General features: G+C 37.4%; 1 protein-coding gene across 5 annotated transcripts in view; it reads right to left on the reverse strand.

The window, feature by feature from the left end:
- LOC141925382 (aldehyde oxidase-like) overlaps positions 1–18429 on the reverse strand; it is a 46131-nt gene that overhangs the window by 25422 nt on the left and 2280 nt on the right. For 3 of the 5 annotated variants that reach the window (XM_074829515.1, XM_074829517.1, XM_074829513.1), the window contains exons 3-16: positions 15922–16018; positions 14642–14750; positions 13970–14096; positions 13004–13065; positions 12304–12384; positions 11332–11412; positions 10107–10251; positions 9844–9936; positions 7915–8066; positions 7592–7685; positions 4977–5086; positions 3941–4125; positions 2666–2828; positions 1739–1831 (exon numbers count right to left, since the gene is read on the reverse strand). In XM_074829515.1, the coding sequence (XP_074685616.1) occupies positions 1739–1831; positions 2666–2828; positions 3941–4125; positions 4977–5086; positions 7592–7685; positions 7915–8066; positions 9844–9936; positions 10107–10251; positions 11332–11412; positions 12304–12384; positions 13004–13065; positions 13970–14096; positions 14642–14750; positions 15922–16018 (1592 nt within the window). The remainder of the gene's footprint in view (positions 1–1738; positions 1832–2665; positions 2829–3940; positions 4126–4976; positions 5087–7591; positions 7686–7914; positions 8067–9843; positions 9937–10106; positions 10252–11331; positions 11413–12303; positions 12385–13003; positions 13066–13969; positions 14097–14641; positions 14751–15921; positions 16019–18429) is intronic. The other 2 variants (XM_074829514.1, XM_074829516.1) reach the window with 2 other exon arrangements.

The following is an 18429-nucleotide window of genomic DNA, read 5'->3' on the forward strand; positions in this document are numbered from 1 at the left end:
GTTTGTCAGCTTGGGTTTTTTTCCTTAATCATTTACATCAAAGTGATACAAATAACACTTCTTTCTCAGAAGGACAGCTTCCTCCCTTACTGATTGGCATCATGAAGCTTTGATAATTTTCCAATTTATTATCTGAAGATTCTACTCTGTATTTTACCATTGTCTGGTGTTGTATTTTGAGTTAATTGCAGTGATTCCTAGGATTTGTCTTCCTCACTGAAAGATTGCAACTGATCAATGTAAGTCAGTGAGAAAATGTTGTTTAAATATTTCCTTCCCAATTTTATATCCTTGTACCTGTGTATGAATTTAGTGCCTTATTAACCTTAGTTTGCTAAGTCTTTACTGAAAGTTAATTCAGTGTTGCCAGTTAATTCCGCCACACCAATTAATGGTTGCTAACTTCCAGAACATTTTTCCAATTTCTGGATAAGCGTTCATACTTTTTCCTGTTCTACATTTAGAACTACTTAATTTCTCACAATTCAAAACCTTTTTTCTTCTATAGCTTCCAGCACACAAGTGTTCTGGCTACACATTTCTACCTCCTGCACTTTCTGGCACACAGTCCAATATTAGCCCAAGACCAAGAACAGACATTTTTCTCTTGACTGCCCAAAGTTCCTCAAATGGCTGTCCCAGCCAAACCATCTCAACTTTTCCACTAACAGAATGACCAGGTATTTACCTTTCAGGATATACATTTCTTTTTTCCCCTTAATTTTAAATGCTTAATAATGTTCAGATGAAGAAGTCCAGATAGGGACTTGCAAAAGTTAGATAGAAATTTAAAGTGAAAAAGCAGATTTTCTGGATTTCTAAATAATTTCTGTTGCTCAGTGTCAACTGATCTGAGTAACAAATTGTTTCTATTTCTGTTGTTTAGTCACTGTCTTGCAGCTGGGAAATAAATTGCTGGAAGTCATAAAGAACTGGTTCCTTTGGTCCTGGCCCCTTTTATAAGTCTGTAGGGTCTTTTTTTTGATGATAATTCTGAAGGAAGCTGAAAATAATGACTTGAACAAATTTAAAGTATTTAAAGCTGAAATGTTATTCTAAAGAATATCTGAAAATGAAAAAAAGATGTTTACTTAGATTTCAGTTGAATTTTCTTTAGGTTTTCAAAAACTTGAGATTTTTACTTGTGTATTGAGGGTATTGAAATATCAAAATCATTGCAGGATTTCCCACCATGGTCTAGTCACAAGGGTGATCTCAGAAAATCCAAAAGGTGTTCTTTGCTACCCTCTACAGCTGACTCTTCCTGGAATACTCTTGTTAATTTGATCAGCCATCACAAACTCCATCTTGATTCCTAAATCTACAGTAAGACCTAAGAGCCCTCTGAGATCTGAGGAAAAGTGTATCTTGAGACAAGAAAACTATAATGAAAGCTACAGACCTGAGCTTTTCAATCTTTTTTGTTTTCTTCTATTTTTTTTTCCCAGTTGGGTTTCACGCTGCAATATAGCAAGTTTACGCAGTCTGACAATGGAGTTTGTCCAGCATGTTTATCTTTTGAGAACTGTTTAGAAGAAGTGAGTATACCTGTATGAGTCTATTTTTACAGACAAGGTCTTTCTAATTGAGATACAGTTAAAATCAACCACTAAGAGCCTGTTGCCTTCAATCCTTTGGAAAATCTGTACCTGAGATTCACAGCAAGGGTCATGCTTGAACTGTGACTTTTTTCCAAGTCTTATAAAGCACAGAACAATCTTAGAATAAAATCACTTGCCTGGTATATTTGGATACTCTGGGGCATTTTGGTTTTGAAATCTTGTAGGACACTCCTATATTCCATAGGTATTCCAGGATAGTGGCAAGGATCCTGAAAAGGAAGTGAATTACTACTAAGACTCACATTTTTAACATGCCAATTAAAAAAAGCTAAAACCAAAATCACCAAATACAAACTCTTGATACAGGAGATTCCTTCAAGACTCTCACCAGCTAGAAAGGCTCTAAAATAACAATTTTAAAAGAATGTAGAGTTTCAAGATTTCACCAAATAATATTTAAAAATATATATGATTCAACAAATATGCTTGTTTAAAAGAGAGCAACATAAAGCATGAATAATCAGAAGAGCTTTGTTCTGGGTTCTGATCAAAACTGGCACAGAATCACTCCTGGTAATAGCAAATTACCTAGCAATGGTAATTCAGAGGAAAGAGCTCAAGGTAAGAGAAAAAAGGATATTTTTCCTTGTAAGAAAAATTTAAGACAAAAATAAGTAAATTACACCCAGAATATATTGGGAAGTAAAATTTCAGAGTCCTCCTCTCTCAGTCAACAATCCATACAAGAAGGAGGGTTGGTTTAACACCTATAGTTGCTTTCCAAAACCTTTATTTCTACTCTATCTATTTATGTTTTGAACTACAGACAGATGGAGTAAGACCTCATGTATGTTTTCTTGGGCCTGGGAGCTCAGTACTGATATACTGTTGCATTGACATTGCTCATTTTTTTTAAAGCCTAATGTCCAAGGTAAAGATATCTGAGCACCTAAAAGTTAAATGGGCATCTCTCCATCAATCTCATTGGAAGTTAAGCGCTTATGTTCTTCTGTAGATCTGAACACCAAAGACAATATTTAGCACATTGTACAAATTGCAAGCATCAACAGATAGGAAAAAGCAGACATGGAGGACTAATTTACCATTGTTTTTAATGACTGCGATACTTCCAGGAAAAATCTGTAGAAGAAACTGACTATCAAAGTTTTCTTATAGTCTACTTTTTCACCATTGTCTGAGCCTGGAAGAGCAATTTCTTTAAGAACTAGTCTGCAAGCTTCATCCAACATCTGTTTATTCCAGTGTCTGTCAGGAAGAATAATAGATGCAATCAGACCAGGACTCAAAAAACCCCCCACAAATTGCAGCAATATATTTGTACCATGTACCACAGGCATAATTCTGCTCACAATTAAACCAAAATATTGATTCTAATAATGACCTGCAATTTTGAAAACAGTGTAGGTCAGTGTTCCTCACAGAAGTGAGGTCCCTTAAGCCAATGGAATTGAGTGCTATGCCAGCCTTTTTAAAATAAATGACTGAATAAAACCTATTACAGCTTTAAAGCTATTTTAACAGTTTTACAGATTATCACTATTCTGCAGATACTGTTCTGTAAGAAAAGTGAATAACGATGATGATGCAAACTGTAGGTACTTTCAAGGGATCTGATTAGTGCTGGATAGTTGTTACATTTTCTGAAAAGGCTGTCTTGTTGAAGTATCTCAACACAGTTAATTCACCATGGTTCCACAACCCTAGATATTAAAATATAAACCTATTAGAATAAACTTAATCATATAAAGCAGCAAAAAATAATGAGTACTTCAATTAGTGAAACAGCTGCATATTAAATGGCACAACAGTCCACTGGGACTCTGTTTAGATAAATGGTTTTATACTGCTTGAATTATTTGTAATTTTTTCCTCCAAAACTTGGAAAGATGCTGCAAAGTGGCAGGGAGTGTCAGGGATTAACTTCCAAGATTTTTAGGATCTTGTAGATGAAGAGATATTGAAAAAGTGAAGGCTTGACTTGTGCTCCTAAGTTTATTGGGCACATCTGAAGTTCTCAGATTTTGTATCTATTAGAGCCAAACTGAAAGACTCAAGAACGCTACGGGATACAGCATCATTTACCAATGCTTGGGTTCAGGTGCACAACTGACTACGTGTACCTCATCCACCTATCTCACAGCTCATATCTCTGCATACTTTACACTGGAGTTGCACCCATATGCAGACTCCAAAATGTAACAATCCTGAAAAGTCATCATTAAGGCTTGACCAGATCATTCACTTGAAGATACGTGGCATCAGCCAGGCAAGTGAAATCTTTCTGTACTTTCCAAGGAAGTACACCCAAGTTCTCAAAGTCTTTATTCAGTGATACAGAGAAAACAGAGAAATTGTACCTTCCAATAAGTGTCCGACAGGTTTGTTTTGCACAGACTGTGGTCAAGACAGCACCTCCATAGAAAATGCTTAAATCCTTTATTGTATCTGTACCTTCTTCAAAAAGGACTCTCATCCCAGCATTGGTTACTGGGAGGGCATTCTCCCGTCTTGGTGCTTGTCTAAATGCAGACACATATTCCCCCTGAGCAAGATCAGACAGAAGTGAGTAACCTGCAGACATGTAAGCATCTGGAAGTAGAACTTGTTACTGCACTATGTGAAATAAGAGAATAAAAAAAATGAAGAGCACAAATTCAACTTCCTGAGCATTCAAGACCATACACTTCCTTCTCTTGACCTTTCTGTAGCTTTACCTCTTTGTTTCTAGCAGCCTGTACCCAATCCTCCATCATCTACACAGTTCAGGTGACCTAGATTTTTTCATGGCAGATAGCTGAAAGACAGGGATCTTGTGGAGTGGAGCTGCATTTATAACAAGACCAGAAGCTTACAGGCTTCAAAGTATTGCAAAACTTCAGTACTCAGATAACATGACCCATCATTCTCTTATAAGATCCCATATCCACTCTTGCAAACACAATACCAGTTAAAGACTATTATTCAGTTCAGTGACATTTATGGAAGCATCATTCATATGTCCAATCTTATCTCATTTTAAGAAAAGTCCTCAGGAGATAAGAATGCTTTACCTGCTTGATGCCAACCACATCACAGGTGAGCAGCCTGCTTTGGTGAAGACTATGTCAGCTTGTGCAGGACCCCATTCTGTAGGAGGTCTAGACAACTGCTATTGCCCTCATCATTTTAGGATAAACTTTTGTCTGGATACCACTCTTTATATATCACCAGGTACCTGATGAGTTGTGTTTTTTGGCTGAAACTGGGAGTATGGTACTGACAGAATCAGTGTAAGGAATTCAGAAAGTGAGCAGTGATAGTGTTACTTAAAACATAAGGATTATGCCCCCTCCTGCTCTTTATTTAATAGTCTTTAACTCTGCATCAAGCAAATTAAACAAACTAGTAACTTACCTTCCTAGAATGGGGAATACGGACAGAGACTAAGATCTCTTCTGGTGTAATGGTATTGTTACCAACTCCATCTGCAAAAATATCACTCAAAGGAATCTGTCGCTTTCTTCCTAAAAAAAAAAAATAATCACAAATCCAAACACTTGTGTACAATTTTGCAATTAACATACATCAGTCATATTTTAATTGGCAAGAAATACCTCCAGCCTTCCTGAGTAAATAACAACTGCAGAGTTTACATAGCAAATTATCAGTGGTATGCTCTATAAATACAAATGACTGCTCTACCTTCCATAGTACCACAACATCAGAGTCCTAAGTGCCCAGAGATCAATCCCCATTCTGTAATCCTCCCTTCTGATACTGCCATGATGATCCCATCCCCACTCTTGTCAATCCGTTCCAAATCTTTGCAGCTGCTGTCATCACTGCCTTCCCTTCTAAAACATGAAGAATGATGAAGAAAACTGAATGGGAAAGAACTGCTGCAAAAGTAAAAAAAAAATAATTTTTTTTTTTTTTTCCTGAGATTCTGAGCACTTCTAGGAATCCAGAAGGGAATAAATGCTATTGCCTTTTCCTTTCTTTCTCTTTTTTGGTAGATCACTCTCAAAGTGACTATGTTTGTCATTCTATGATATATACTATTAAACATGGAATTTTCAAAAGGGAAGAGAAAATTCTGCAAGGAACCTAAATCTGTAAGAGCCCTTTGAATACTTAAACTTCATCTAGGCTACATTGGGTTTGCCAATATCACTACACAATTAAGCTAGCAAACCTTCTGGAAATGCAATATTTTAACACATATAATTGATTCTATTAATTAAACAAGCTCCAGTGGCTCAAGGAGTTTTGTTGGTAGGACTGCAACTGTACCAGTAACACAATTGTCAGGTAGCATTGTCCTTCTGCAAGAACACAGAGGCATGAATATTGTACAGATGGAAATCTAAAGTGATCCACCAGTGTGGAATTTAACAACACGTGTTTGACAGATGAAGTGGAAGTGTATTTTTTACTAGTGTTCTGTGTCCTTTGTGCTTTTCACGTGCTACCTAAGGGGTCCAATGCATTTTTTAAATAAATGATTTCTTATTACTAGACACTATTTATCTTGCAGTAGTCCTGACCTATCCCAACACTTTTTATAACCAGATAATCTTCTGTGCCATTTTTAAAAGGTTCATATATTAAAATACCCCCCTCACATTCAGCAAACATGATATTCCAAGACTGGCTGCTTTACAGCAGGATTATTTTCTTCATGTTTTTCATGTTACGTGTGATGATGACACTGTAACCTGGTCATCCTAGAATATCATTTAGCATTAAAATTGCATTCCTCAAATGTAATTCATGAGACAGCAAAACTTTAGTAAGGGAATTTTATTTTGCTGAAGTGTGAATCTGAAAAATAACACTGTTAAGAATAGCAGCACTGGCATTTCTGGATTTTTGCCTTTGCAATTCCATCCAGAATACACTTGGTTTACATACATAAAGATTATTGTCCAATCCCACCTGTGAGCCTGCCAGGATCTAGGAAGGGACTTTTTCTCTTACACTGTGGTCTAAGAATCTAAATACCAAGAATTAATAGTGCTTCTGCAACCTCCCTTTCTTGAACAATCCACTTTTTCTATGTTTCACTGACTACTATTTGGTAAATATGTTAAAACCCTGTGAAAACGCCTAAAACCCTCTCCCAGCAGTAAAGTCCTACCAGGTTAACAGAAAGAGATATCAATCAGTGATTCTATTCATCACTCAAATAAGTAGGCACATCATTAGAATTGTTGAGTAGGAAGATGCAAACGTTTGTACTTTCACTTATCAGAACAACATTCTGCAAGGTATTTTTCCTCTCAATGCCAAGCTATGCAGGAAGAAGTCATGGAAATCACACAGCATAAGTTTTTGTGTATGGGTTCCAAGAAATCCTGACTCAGAAACAACCCTTAAGGAACGTGTATTTCAGGGTGTTGAGTATTACATGGTCTGAAATGGTACAAAACACACACTCTGTCTGGATCAAGGGCAAAAAGGACATGAGCCATCTAGAAAGGAGAGCATGCAATTCCAGGCCACCAGAGAGCTCACGTTTACCAGTAATTTCATCACCCTTCCAATGGTAAAGTAGTACACAAGAAAAGGAGCAGGTAGAGGGGAGTGATGGAAGGAAACTGAGGAAATGGGCATGGGAAAAGGTGCTGGAGTAGTGGCTCCTGTATCAGAAGTAAGTACCTGTGAAGTATGAGAAGTCAGAGTTCTTCTCAGGGCCAGAGGGTGATTTAAAACCAGGGCAAAGCATCAATTACAGAAAAAAACTACCAGGGAGGTAGTATACAGCTACTCAAATCATAAGGTTTTATTCACTGTAATTCACTGCCCACAGAAGTACATGTGATCTGGTTGGTCTGAATGCTTACCCTTGACAGGAGAATCTTTGACATGTTCTTCATTTGCAAATTGTTTCTCTTGCAGGGGTGGTCTTGTATGAGAGCGGGAAAAGGGTTTGTAACAAATGTTCACCTGCTGTTATTTCCCCTCTCCCCATATAATAGGATCCTACACCTCTGGCACTATGACAGAGACAGCCTATCTCCTCTTACCTCTTGAAGCCAGATTAAGCATACAGTTGCTGGCTGCCAGAATAGGATTCAAGTCTGAGGTTGGTTTTCTACTTATGATGTTTCCACCTAATGACTTGAAAAAAAGAAATTTATGTCACCTTTATCCACCTTCACATTTTTATGTTGACAATATAACATGCAGACTATGCATAGATATATGCATATTGAAAGCTCAAAAAAGATGTATTGATAGAAAATTCACTGATAAAAACAGAATTAAAAACGTTTTACATGCGGTCAGGAGCAATTTCACATTTGTTACAATTTGTTACAATTGTTATTGCAAGTAATGCACAACATACAGCAATGTTTCTTATCTGTTCTCCACCCAGAGTTCTTAACTGCTGCAAGACAGCAGAGAAAACCTTTGTCTTCTCTTCAGGCAACTCTGCCATTGCATTTGTCAAGATGTCTTTCACTAAAGAGAGGCTGCAGGCAGCTCCCAGAGTTAATCCTGTAACCAAAAGATTATGAAAGTGTAATGTGCACATTGCTTTATTGCCCGGGTTTTAACTATGTTCAGACTGTAGAGCTAGGACTGCTTATATGGATTACAGGCAGATGATACAAGGAGAGGGGCTTTTGCATGTTAAAGGAACAGTGACCTTCCATATCAGGACACTGAGGGTAAAATTTCATTAAATGAAGAAATTGAGCTAATAGCTCACCACTTCTACTAAAAGGGAAATCTCTGCTTCCAGCTGCCCATTCCAACTGCTTCCCTTGCACCAACTTTGACTGAGTAAATGTTGAGGTGGTTCACACAAAGGTGAGACAGCTTCAAAATGCTTTCAACAGGCTCTTCCTATTTTTAAACATGATTTTCATCATAATTTGATCTTGCTTTGCATATGTACATTCTAGTTATTCTCCTAAGATATGGGTAGGTAGCACTTGCAAAAAAACCCAAACAGTCCTAATACTGAATATAGTATTATTTTTCCCACTAGAAAGACAATCTATAACTATATGCATTTACTTGAGTAGGTATACATTTAAAATATTTTTTAAGATTATACTTTTAAAAATTTCAATATTATAAACCAGTAAACAGTGCCTTTCAATTCAAAATTATTAATAGACTTTATGTAATTTATGAATGTTTTGAATGAACACTGGAATTCAATCAAAAATATAAATCCAAATATATATATAAATTTTAAATGGCTTTTTATTAATCTAGTAAAGCAATAGTAAATTTTATGTATTTAAAACAAAAACTTAATCAAAATATGCTTTAAATATGATTAAAGAGAGGAAATATTATTTCTGGCTGGCAAACTAAACTGCAAATCTCTTGGTTTAGAACTAGTAAGTCTCACCTCCTCATAACTAGGTTTTATTTATAGATTTTAAAAAAGCAGTAAATATTCTTCCCGCTTCTTTTCAATTCCCAACTACTTTTCAGCTAAGAACAAACTAGTCATTGACTAGAACTGGATGACTGATATGAAATGAAAAAGATGTTCTAAATGTATGACAGAACTGTCAAATACAGTTTACCACTTCAAAAAAGTGGCTTCAGGCATACCGCAAGTAATTTTCATCAGATACAGGATTTGACTTTCCTTAAAAATTTGGCAGTAAACTTGCACAACCTAATTTATATTTAATTAATTTAGGCTATTATAGTAAGTTTAAATGTATTTCTAGTTATTTCTAGTTTCAATAGAATTTATTTAAAAACTAAAACCTAGTCTAATTTAACTAAAAAAATCTCTATGATTATCTTAAATATATAAATTGAGGTACACAATTTTTAATCCTCAATAATTAATGCTGTTATCATTGAGAACAAGATTAGTTAATGCATATTAGCCATGCCAGTTTAATCACAGCCTTTTTTCTAATGTAGACAAGCGTCCAATGTTGCTAACTCTCTCCGTGGTTCTCTGTGGGTCTCTCTCTGCTATACAGCATAGCATGGTACAGAGATCACAAAGCAAATATTGCATGACTTAGCACCAGAACAGTATTACCAGAATAATTACCCTTGCACTATTATGACTAATGGGGCCCAAGATACTATTGCTGATCAGTACTGCACTGTCAGGAAGACAAAATTGTATCATGCACTGGGACAGTGGCCACAGCCACCTTGATCTGGGAAAGAACCACGCATGTTTAGGAAGGAGTTGCACAGCACTTCACACGTTCAGCGCTACAGAATGGAGCAGCATCCCTTCCTGCAGAGGAATCTCCTATGACTGAACAATGTAAAGTCTACTGACCGTCATCTGTGCATTTCACCATATTCAGATCTGGGATCCTTGCAGGAGCAATAACAATTGGATGGAACACGCCTCTAAATTTCATCTCTGGTCCTACCAGATAGGAACAGACTTAGACAAAAGACATTTTCCATAATGACAATTTCAACAAAGTGGAGAGTTATCTTAAGGATGAAAATGTAAAAAGAATGAGAAACATGGCCCCACTCCTCCCATGCACACTGGAACTGTGGCAACGGGAGCCATTCTGATTGTATACATACCCACACTGGTGTTCCCAACCAAAAGAGGTGCTTTGGGATAGGCAGCTTTCAGATCCAGTAATTCATTTAAGCTTACAGGAGAAATCCACGTCATTCGCTCCCCATGAAAAAACAGAGTTCTTTTTGGTTGATTTTCAGCCATTCTCTGATGGGAAAATGTGGCCGTTTTAAATATTTAGACATATAGACAGGTGCAAGGTCTAATAGACACTAGACTGAAAGTCAAAAGTAGTTCTTAAAAAATGGCAGAGTTAAACTTAATCCTTCAAAACTGGACAGAAATGGGACTTTTATGCTGGCTCTTTGCACAGTGGTGAATTTCTAGGCTGCATGGCTGAAACATCTCCAGTTAATTCCAATGAGCTAATAAACAAGATTGATAATAAATAGCCTCCAAGCAAAAAATGTAGGAATAGATCCCTGAAATTATTAGAAAAGTGATAAAAAATACTTAGGGAGGTGTTTGCACACTTAGCTTGCTTGGAGGTCACCAATGACACAGGCAGCAGCATCCCTTTCTAGATAAGTATGCATGTGGATGTCTCTGGCTGTTCTAGCACTGTTAACTGATCACTTGGAAATAGTTTGTGACTTGGAAATAGTGGTGGCACAAATGCACAGACAAGAATCCTTCTCCCACAGTTACCAACCTTCCTCCACAAGCAGACAGCTGGTTACAGAGAACTTGGCTTTGAATCTATAGATTGACAATGTAAAGCAAACAGTTTTCAGTTTTTCTATGGGAAATATTGCTGTCAATTTCTGCTTATATCTTTGTCATACTTTAATCACTGAGGCTAAACACTCCCCGCTCTGGGTGACTGAGGCTGACTTTTTGACAGAAAAGACCAACAAAACTATTAAGCCACAAAACGGGGAAAATGCATTGTTTTACCAATGTTAAAAGGTGTTTGCCATTCAGTCTGCTGAGAAGCATTTGTATCTTTGGGTGCTGCACTGAAAACCCAGTTTAGGTCACTTCTGTGCCTTCTCACCTAATACCTAACTCTGCAACTTCGTTTTCCCAATGTGACTATTTTTTGTATGTGAACATTCAATTAGCTCACTGGAAAAAGAAAGGAATATAATTTTGGATTTACATTAAAATGTTATGACATTTCTACTGATTAGTTACTGCTAAGCAGGACTTCAGAATGAGTTCTGAACAATGGACTATTATGGAAAAGACAGAGCTAAAGAATAGTCTTTAAGTAGCAAAAGTTACCATTAGTTCTGGAGGAAATATAAGCTCCTGGGTGGGATCTAAGGGCTGGAATTCATCTGTTGAAAATAGTCTGGTGGAAACCTTAAAAAGAAAGAAACCAAGCAAAACCCAAGAGTTTTCTCTCATCAGTAATTACATTTTTAAAAAAAAGCAAACCCAAAAACAAACCATGAAGGTCCCACTGAAGTCAGTAGCAAATTAGTAATTCCATTAACATTTGGATTTGGTGCTAAATTACCATGCATCATTTGGAGCTGCTAAGGTGAAGGAAGAGTTCTCAAAGTTCACTGCTAACACAAATAAGTGTAGAGGCAACCAACTCAAAGACTAAGTAGAATTTTCCTGTAGTCCTACTATAAGAGAGTAGTTGGTTTCATGCCAACCTACAGTACTCAAAACCCGAAGTAGTAGATCAGATATTATTGAAAGAAAATTGAGAACAAAGTCAAATATTCATATGGATAAGAGGTTTCATAAAAAATTACAATAATAACTCTGATTTTTTAAGAGTGCATCAGTTCTTCAGACTCAAGACAGCGGTTAGATTCGTAAGAGATCAGTGGTTACATTCGGATCATCACTGATTATTGATTTAAGACAGTTTCATATATGCCCTGATTTCTTGCACAATATGATGATCACTGTATGAGTAGAGCTGAGACCACTAATATTCCCGAACTTGAAGGACTGCTCAAATCTGAGCTCTGGAGATCCAAACTACCTTATACCAACTATCTGCCACATCATCACCTTATCATATGAAAGAATCCTTAATTTTTAGAAATATCTCAAAATTTCTTGCAAGGAAAAATAAAATATCTTATTTTACAAATAATATGCAAGGTGAATAAGGTGGAGAATAAAAATGGCAGACTATACTGCATTTACTGTAATCCCAAGAGAAAAGCCATGCAATACTCTTTCTATAAGTTTTATATCTAAATAGGACAGGTAAAATACTTAAAACCCTACCTTCTCTTCCTTGTCAAACAGATCATCTTCCTGATCCAAGCAACACTTTTCATTTGTTTTCCTTTGACAACAAATGGATTCCTAAAGTAGGAATATTCCATTAGTGAAATATTGCCCAGAATGGCAATGAGTTAAAGCCTGCTTAAGCCAATAAGACTGTCTCTTTATATTTCAATAAAGTCCTTGATGAAGTTTAATAATAAGATAAATCGGAAGGATTATGTGTTAAAGAAGTGTTATTCAAAAATAACTTAAAATCATCAGATGTTGAAGTCCTTAATACAAAATAATTCACACTATGTGAAATTCAGTTGACCTTGTGAGAGGACACAGAGATAGTCTGTATTATTTCTTTTACCCACTGTTCACTCTCCCATTTTTTTCACTGTAGGTTCCTGACATGTTGCATTGCGTGATAAATTACCAAGAACATGGATCCAAATTCTGCTTTTAATTATGCCAGTACTGACCCACAGTAAAACACATGGAGTTACTTCTGATTACTCTTCATAATCCAGGCTAGACACCAAGTTCATTTGTGTTAATCAATTTTTGTAATGGGTTAGGCCTCTGTACACCTTACTCAGACCTACATCTCTTAACAGAGCAAAGAGATGATCTTAATGAAAATCTTGATGGCTTGTATACATATATACACTAATGGGCACAATCTAGTATTCCTATCATCACTACTTCTTACCTTACAGAAGGTTTTACAGGCATCTAGGATCGGCCTATACCCAGTGCAGCGGCACAAGTTCCCTGAAAAAAGCGCACTGGTAAGAAAAGCTTTGTTCTAAAGCATGTAGCTTTCAAATGTCATGTCTTTATAAGAGGTTTGCAATTTTGAAGCTTAAGGAGAAGTGTTAGCTCTCCGAAAGACAAAAAAGATCGGTGTCACAAGACTTAGGACCCTGCAACTCCTGAGGAAAAAGGTTATTGTTTCAAGGGGAGTATGAAATACTTGAGAGCTGCACTAAAGTGAGTGCTGACTACAGCTTAGTATGTAGGAGAATAAGAGATTGTACAATATTCTTCACCCACTCAACATGTTTTTCTCCTTCCCCCTGACTTATTTCTAGTAGTGAAGGAGGTTAGCATTACACCTCCATCTAAGTTCACCTCATAGTAACAGGAAATGCCTTTGGTTCTACTGTGGCTCTAGAGCACAACAGATGACAGAAGGCTATTTTACCTGCAATAAATGCTCACGCTCTCCCTTAGTGAAGATGGTCTGCATCTCTCTACCTTACTGGACTGTTTTATTCCTATCACAAAGGGGCTCTCCTGTGAGGCTTATGACATTCTCAACTCCAGATGTAACGGGATGTCAGAGACGATCAGATGCAGCTACTTCTCCAATATGACATCATTTTTGCACATCTGGTCTCAAGCACTTCAAAAGACACATATGGGGATGTTTTGCACACCTGTCCCTGAAACAATCCACAGCTCCATGCTTAATTTTCCAGGACAAAAGAATGATAGGGAATTCAAGGTCTGTATCCATAGCAACTCTGCTGGGAAGCACAATTTGTATAGAGTACATACGCACGTGCATGCATGTGTACTCACACAGACGCGCACTCACGTACACAAAGTATCTGAAGAAAATGGTTCAAGGGTTCGAGGACATACCTACAAATTAAAAAGTGGCAATATTTACCAGCCAGAGCTGCAATCATCTGCTCTGAAGTTGGTTCTGGGTGGTTTCTTAGCAAAGTGTATATGGACATCACCATTCCAGGGGTGCAGAAACCACACTGGGAGCCATGGCACTTGGCAAGCCTTTCCTGAAATGCAACACCACAAACAGCACTCCTTCCAGTGTACGTCACCATTCTAATGAACTCTCTCTTAAATGGGAGATGCCATACTAAATGTTGTCTTTGTAGTAAATCAGACCTTTTAAGTAAAACAATTTAAGCAATCTCAAATAATTATTTTGTGTGTGATGCCCAGACACATCTTACTAAGGAAACTAATTAACCTTCAGTGGACTTGTCTTTTTTGCATTCACACTAAAACATCAGCTAAAGGGGCATTGTCCAGGATGTGCCATTAGCCCAAACAGAGCACAAGCCCGATCCGCACCAGCAATTCTTTCATACCAACTATTTGATAAGGCTGGCAGTATTAAAGCAAGATCCATCAAGAGCCATATCTCATCAGCCTTGATCAACCAACCATCAGAAACTTGTGGTGTCTTCTGTTATCATTTAGTAGGGAGAATAATCATCATATGAAATTCCCATGCCCTAAAAGCACTGCCACTCAAGCCAGCCCATAGCAAGGAAGAAATCAGTAATCCTCTTACACAGTGATACTGTACTCTCACCTGAACTGGATGAACCCTAGTTTTTGTACTTCCAACACCTTCCACTGTGGTCACTGCTGCACCATACAAGGAGCAAATGGGAAGCAAACATGCATTTGCTGAATAATGGCTTTGGGATATAAAGGAGAATAAAGAACATGAATATTATTATAATAAAGATGCATTAATATAATTTTGCGGGCAATCAAGATGTAGTTTATACTTACAAAGCAGTCATTATCACTATTTGGAATGAGAAGAGAATAAGTTTTATAGAAGGCATCACTTACTAGCTGTGTCTGTTGTCCCCAGTATACAAACCATATCTATGAGGACAGTTCTGTAGAATTGCATCTTCCTTGATAGTTCAGTCTTTTCTAATTGCCCTTTTCTAATTGACAAGCAACCTGTCAAGTGTGTTTTGGAGGAGGAAGATGGCGAAGGGAGGGTTGGTGTAGTCATTTGAAGGAAATAAAGAATTACTGCTGCAAATTTATAATCAAATTTCTGACCCAAAGGAAATTCTGATGTAAAATAAGTATCATTCTAAATAGGAACAACATACCAAAATGAAAAATTTTCAAAGCTTTTCATCATTAGCAATAAAATGTTTTGTTTTACTATAGCGGAAATGTTTCTTTTCAAATGTCATTCTGTTTTAATTTCAGCTCTTATAATAACTTTAAACATTTTCACTTGCATTGCAGTCCAGTGTAATGCAATTGTCAAAAGGAACAACCAGTACATTTGGACTTTTTCCCCATCTAAAAAAGATATTCAGTTGACAACAACATGTTACCATTTAACAATTTCACTGGAGTTTTCTCAATTTAAAAGTAATCTATTCCACTTTCCAGCTTAATGAAACTCTGGTTTTGAGTTTCAAAGTCCTTCTTTTTGTGAGTGGAGTGCAGGGAGGGGGTTCAGTATTAAAGGGCTGGTAAGACTCAAGCTTCTGCCTGTCTTATATTCCCATCTGCCATATGACAGAGCTGCAGGTAGGAGCCACATTCCAGTGGTCAATACAACAGGTGTTAAATGTATGCCTCCTAAAGAGAAAACTCTTGCAGGAGCTGTCAGTATACATAAGCAAATTAAACATTTGAGCATGATATTCCAAGCAAATTTACAACATAGCTGAAGGACCAGTACTTTTCTTTTGGATTAAAGTGTCACTTCCTTTTGATTCTTTTACTACTAAGTACAGATTTTACAACTCTGTCTTTACAGTTTCATATCTGAAAATGGTATCTACAGTCCTAAGATCCTGCATGGTTTTCAAAATATTCTGTTAAGGATACCGTATCTTCTTCAAAGCTGGCTCATAAGTTGATATCATCACTGTGCAGGCACCACAGCCACCTCCTCCACAGCCATACTTAGTTCCTGTAAGACGGACTGAAAATGCTATCATTAGGGAAAAAAATGATCCGGTTTCATTTTGGTCTTTATTCTGCTCAAAAGCTGGAGGTCACCTTTTTTTCCTGAACTCCTAAGGAATATAGAATTGGTTTGGTATGATAGCAAATGTATCAGACTCCTTTCTGTGTTGGATTACAATTTTCAGTGAAGATTGAAGCTAAGGAATGACCAAAATCCTGTTCCCAAGGAAACAGAAAACTGGATTCTGACTTCTTTTAGAAGAGGAATAAGCTGTGACAGAAAGAGGAAATGAAAAATAGTTTTCCAAGTGAAAATATGAAAGGAAGAAAAATGTAATGGGCAAAATAGCTCTATGTTTGAAGTTCCAGCAGAACACTAAAACCAATATTCCAGTTTTTCCCAGAAGGCCCATTTCTAGTCAGGATATTAACTTTGCATCTCATCTGAAAGATCACACTTATGAGAGAAGTGTTCATTTCTATGAATCTGGAACAGTGGCCAATCTGAAGCTGTGGATCGGCAAACAGCTAATTTAATGTTCTATAGCCACCAAAAGGAAGATGCCTTACTCCCCATTACTTCCTCCTCTTCTGTGCTTCCTCTTCCCAATATTACCTGCTCCTAAACCCAAGACCTCTCTCACCAAGTCTTTTTCTCACCAGTCCCTTCCATGAACTGACTAGTGACAAGCTGACTAATTAGTGACTGGGTCCCTCATCCACTCTGTTTTTCCTGAGTTAGTTTTCTGCTGGCCTAATGGGTGTAATTAGTACACAGAGAGGTCTGAGGAACGCCACAGCTGGCACAAAGTGCAGGAAGAGAACTGTCTACCAGGAGTCAGGAATGATGGAGGGGAAATGGGCTGCCTTCTTTTCACATCACATTGTCAAAAGAAAAAAATGTTTGTCAACATGAGGGTTAGCATTCTTCACTTGCAGTAAAGTTTTGTGATGTGTGTATTGCTTTAAGGTCTTATCTAATAAAGCTCTACCACTTTTTCCACTGTAAAGTGCTTACTGAACCCTTTGACAGACATCCTACCCTGTCAGACAAAGCAAATACATTTTAAGATACAGTTTCTTCCTTTCTTGCACTTCTATTTACTTGTTAATCTACAGTGGGCCTTCTAGTTATTAACAGTGCTCTAATGTGCCAATTCCTATAGCATTTAGCCTCAAAAAAAAGATGACATGATGCTTAGAGAGGTATTGTACTGTACCTTGCAATTATAAAACACATTACCAGAAGATGCTAAAGTTCCTTATGCTCACTCAGGCAACCATTTCACATTATAAAGAGTTTGGCAACAGCAGCATAAGATATTTCTGTCCTATATTTTTGTTCCCTGACATTATTTTTTGTCTCTTTACTGAAGTTAGTTGTCCCCTGGCTACGTTAACTCAACTATATGTGGAGGGTCACTGTAAAAAGGATCAGTTCCTGTATCTGGCTAGCAAAGTGGTCTCAGACACAGCTGGCAGGTGGATCTTGGGGAATAGCACACCACCATACAGACCTAAGCAACAGAGGGCAGGAATACTACAAGTTGACATTTAAAATCTATTGTGAAACCAACTAGCTCTTGAAAAAAAGCTAATCTTATCCTCATTTTATAAGCAGGGTACAATGATACAGAAAGGTTAAATGATTTTTCAAGGTGTCAGAGCAAGTCAGTGCAGAATTACATTATCTCATTCACCAACGCACTTTAACCAACAAAGTACAACTCTTGTAGTAGGGATGGTACTGAGCTGCTTGGTGGGTGTTGGTCTCTTCTCCCAAGTAGTGAGTGATAGAATGAGATGAAATGGCCTCAAGTTGCGCCAGGGAAGTTTAGATTGGATATTAGGAAAAATTTCTTCACCAGAAGGGTTGCCAAGCATTAGAACAGGCTGCCCAGGGAAGGGGTTGTGTCATCATCCCTGGACGTATTTAAAAGATGTGTAGACATGGCGGTTATGGACATGGCTTAGTAGTGGACTTGGTAGTGTTAGGTTAATGGTTGGACTCGATGGTCTTAAGGGACTTTTCCAACCTAAATGATTCTATGATCCTACTTTTTATAGTCCAGTGGAATCTGAAGTTGTTCATGTTACTGAAGAATAGTTTCATAAGCACCATAACTACAGCAACCTGTTCTGCTCCAGACTCCTCCTTATGACTGGCCAGTAACAAACATGTTTCAACTTAAGTTTTTTTTTTGAGAAAAATATAAAAACTCTCTCCCATGTGAATCCTATAGTACACAGTACATCACTTGCCTTGTGGGGGTATGTTTCATGAGACAGTCTAGGAAGCTGCAAAAAGGAGAGATTCTGCTCTTCCTCACACGTGCTCCCTGCTGGCTGAGAGTCCCTACACGTGTTCAGAATATTACACAACAGCTTCATGAACACTGAGAATAAGCTCGTGGCGCAGCAGATTTT

This window comes from Strix aluco, chromosome 6 (assembly GCF_031877795.1).
Source record: "Strix aluco isolate bStrAlu1 chromosome 6, bStrAlu1.hap1, whole genome shotgun sequence".
NCBI lineage: Eukaryota > Metazoa > Chordata > Aves > Strigiformes > Strigidae > Strix > Strix aluco.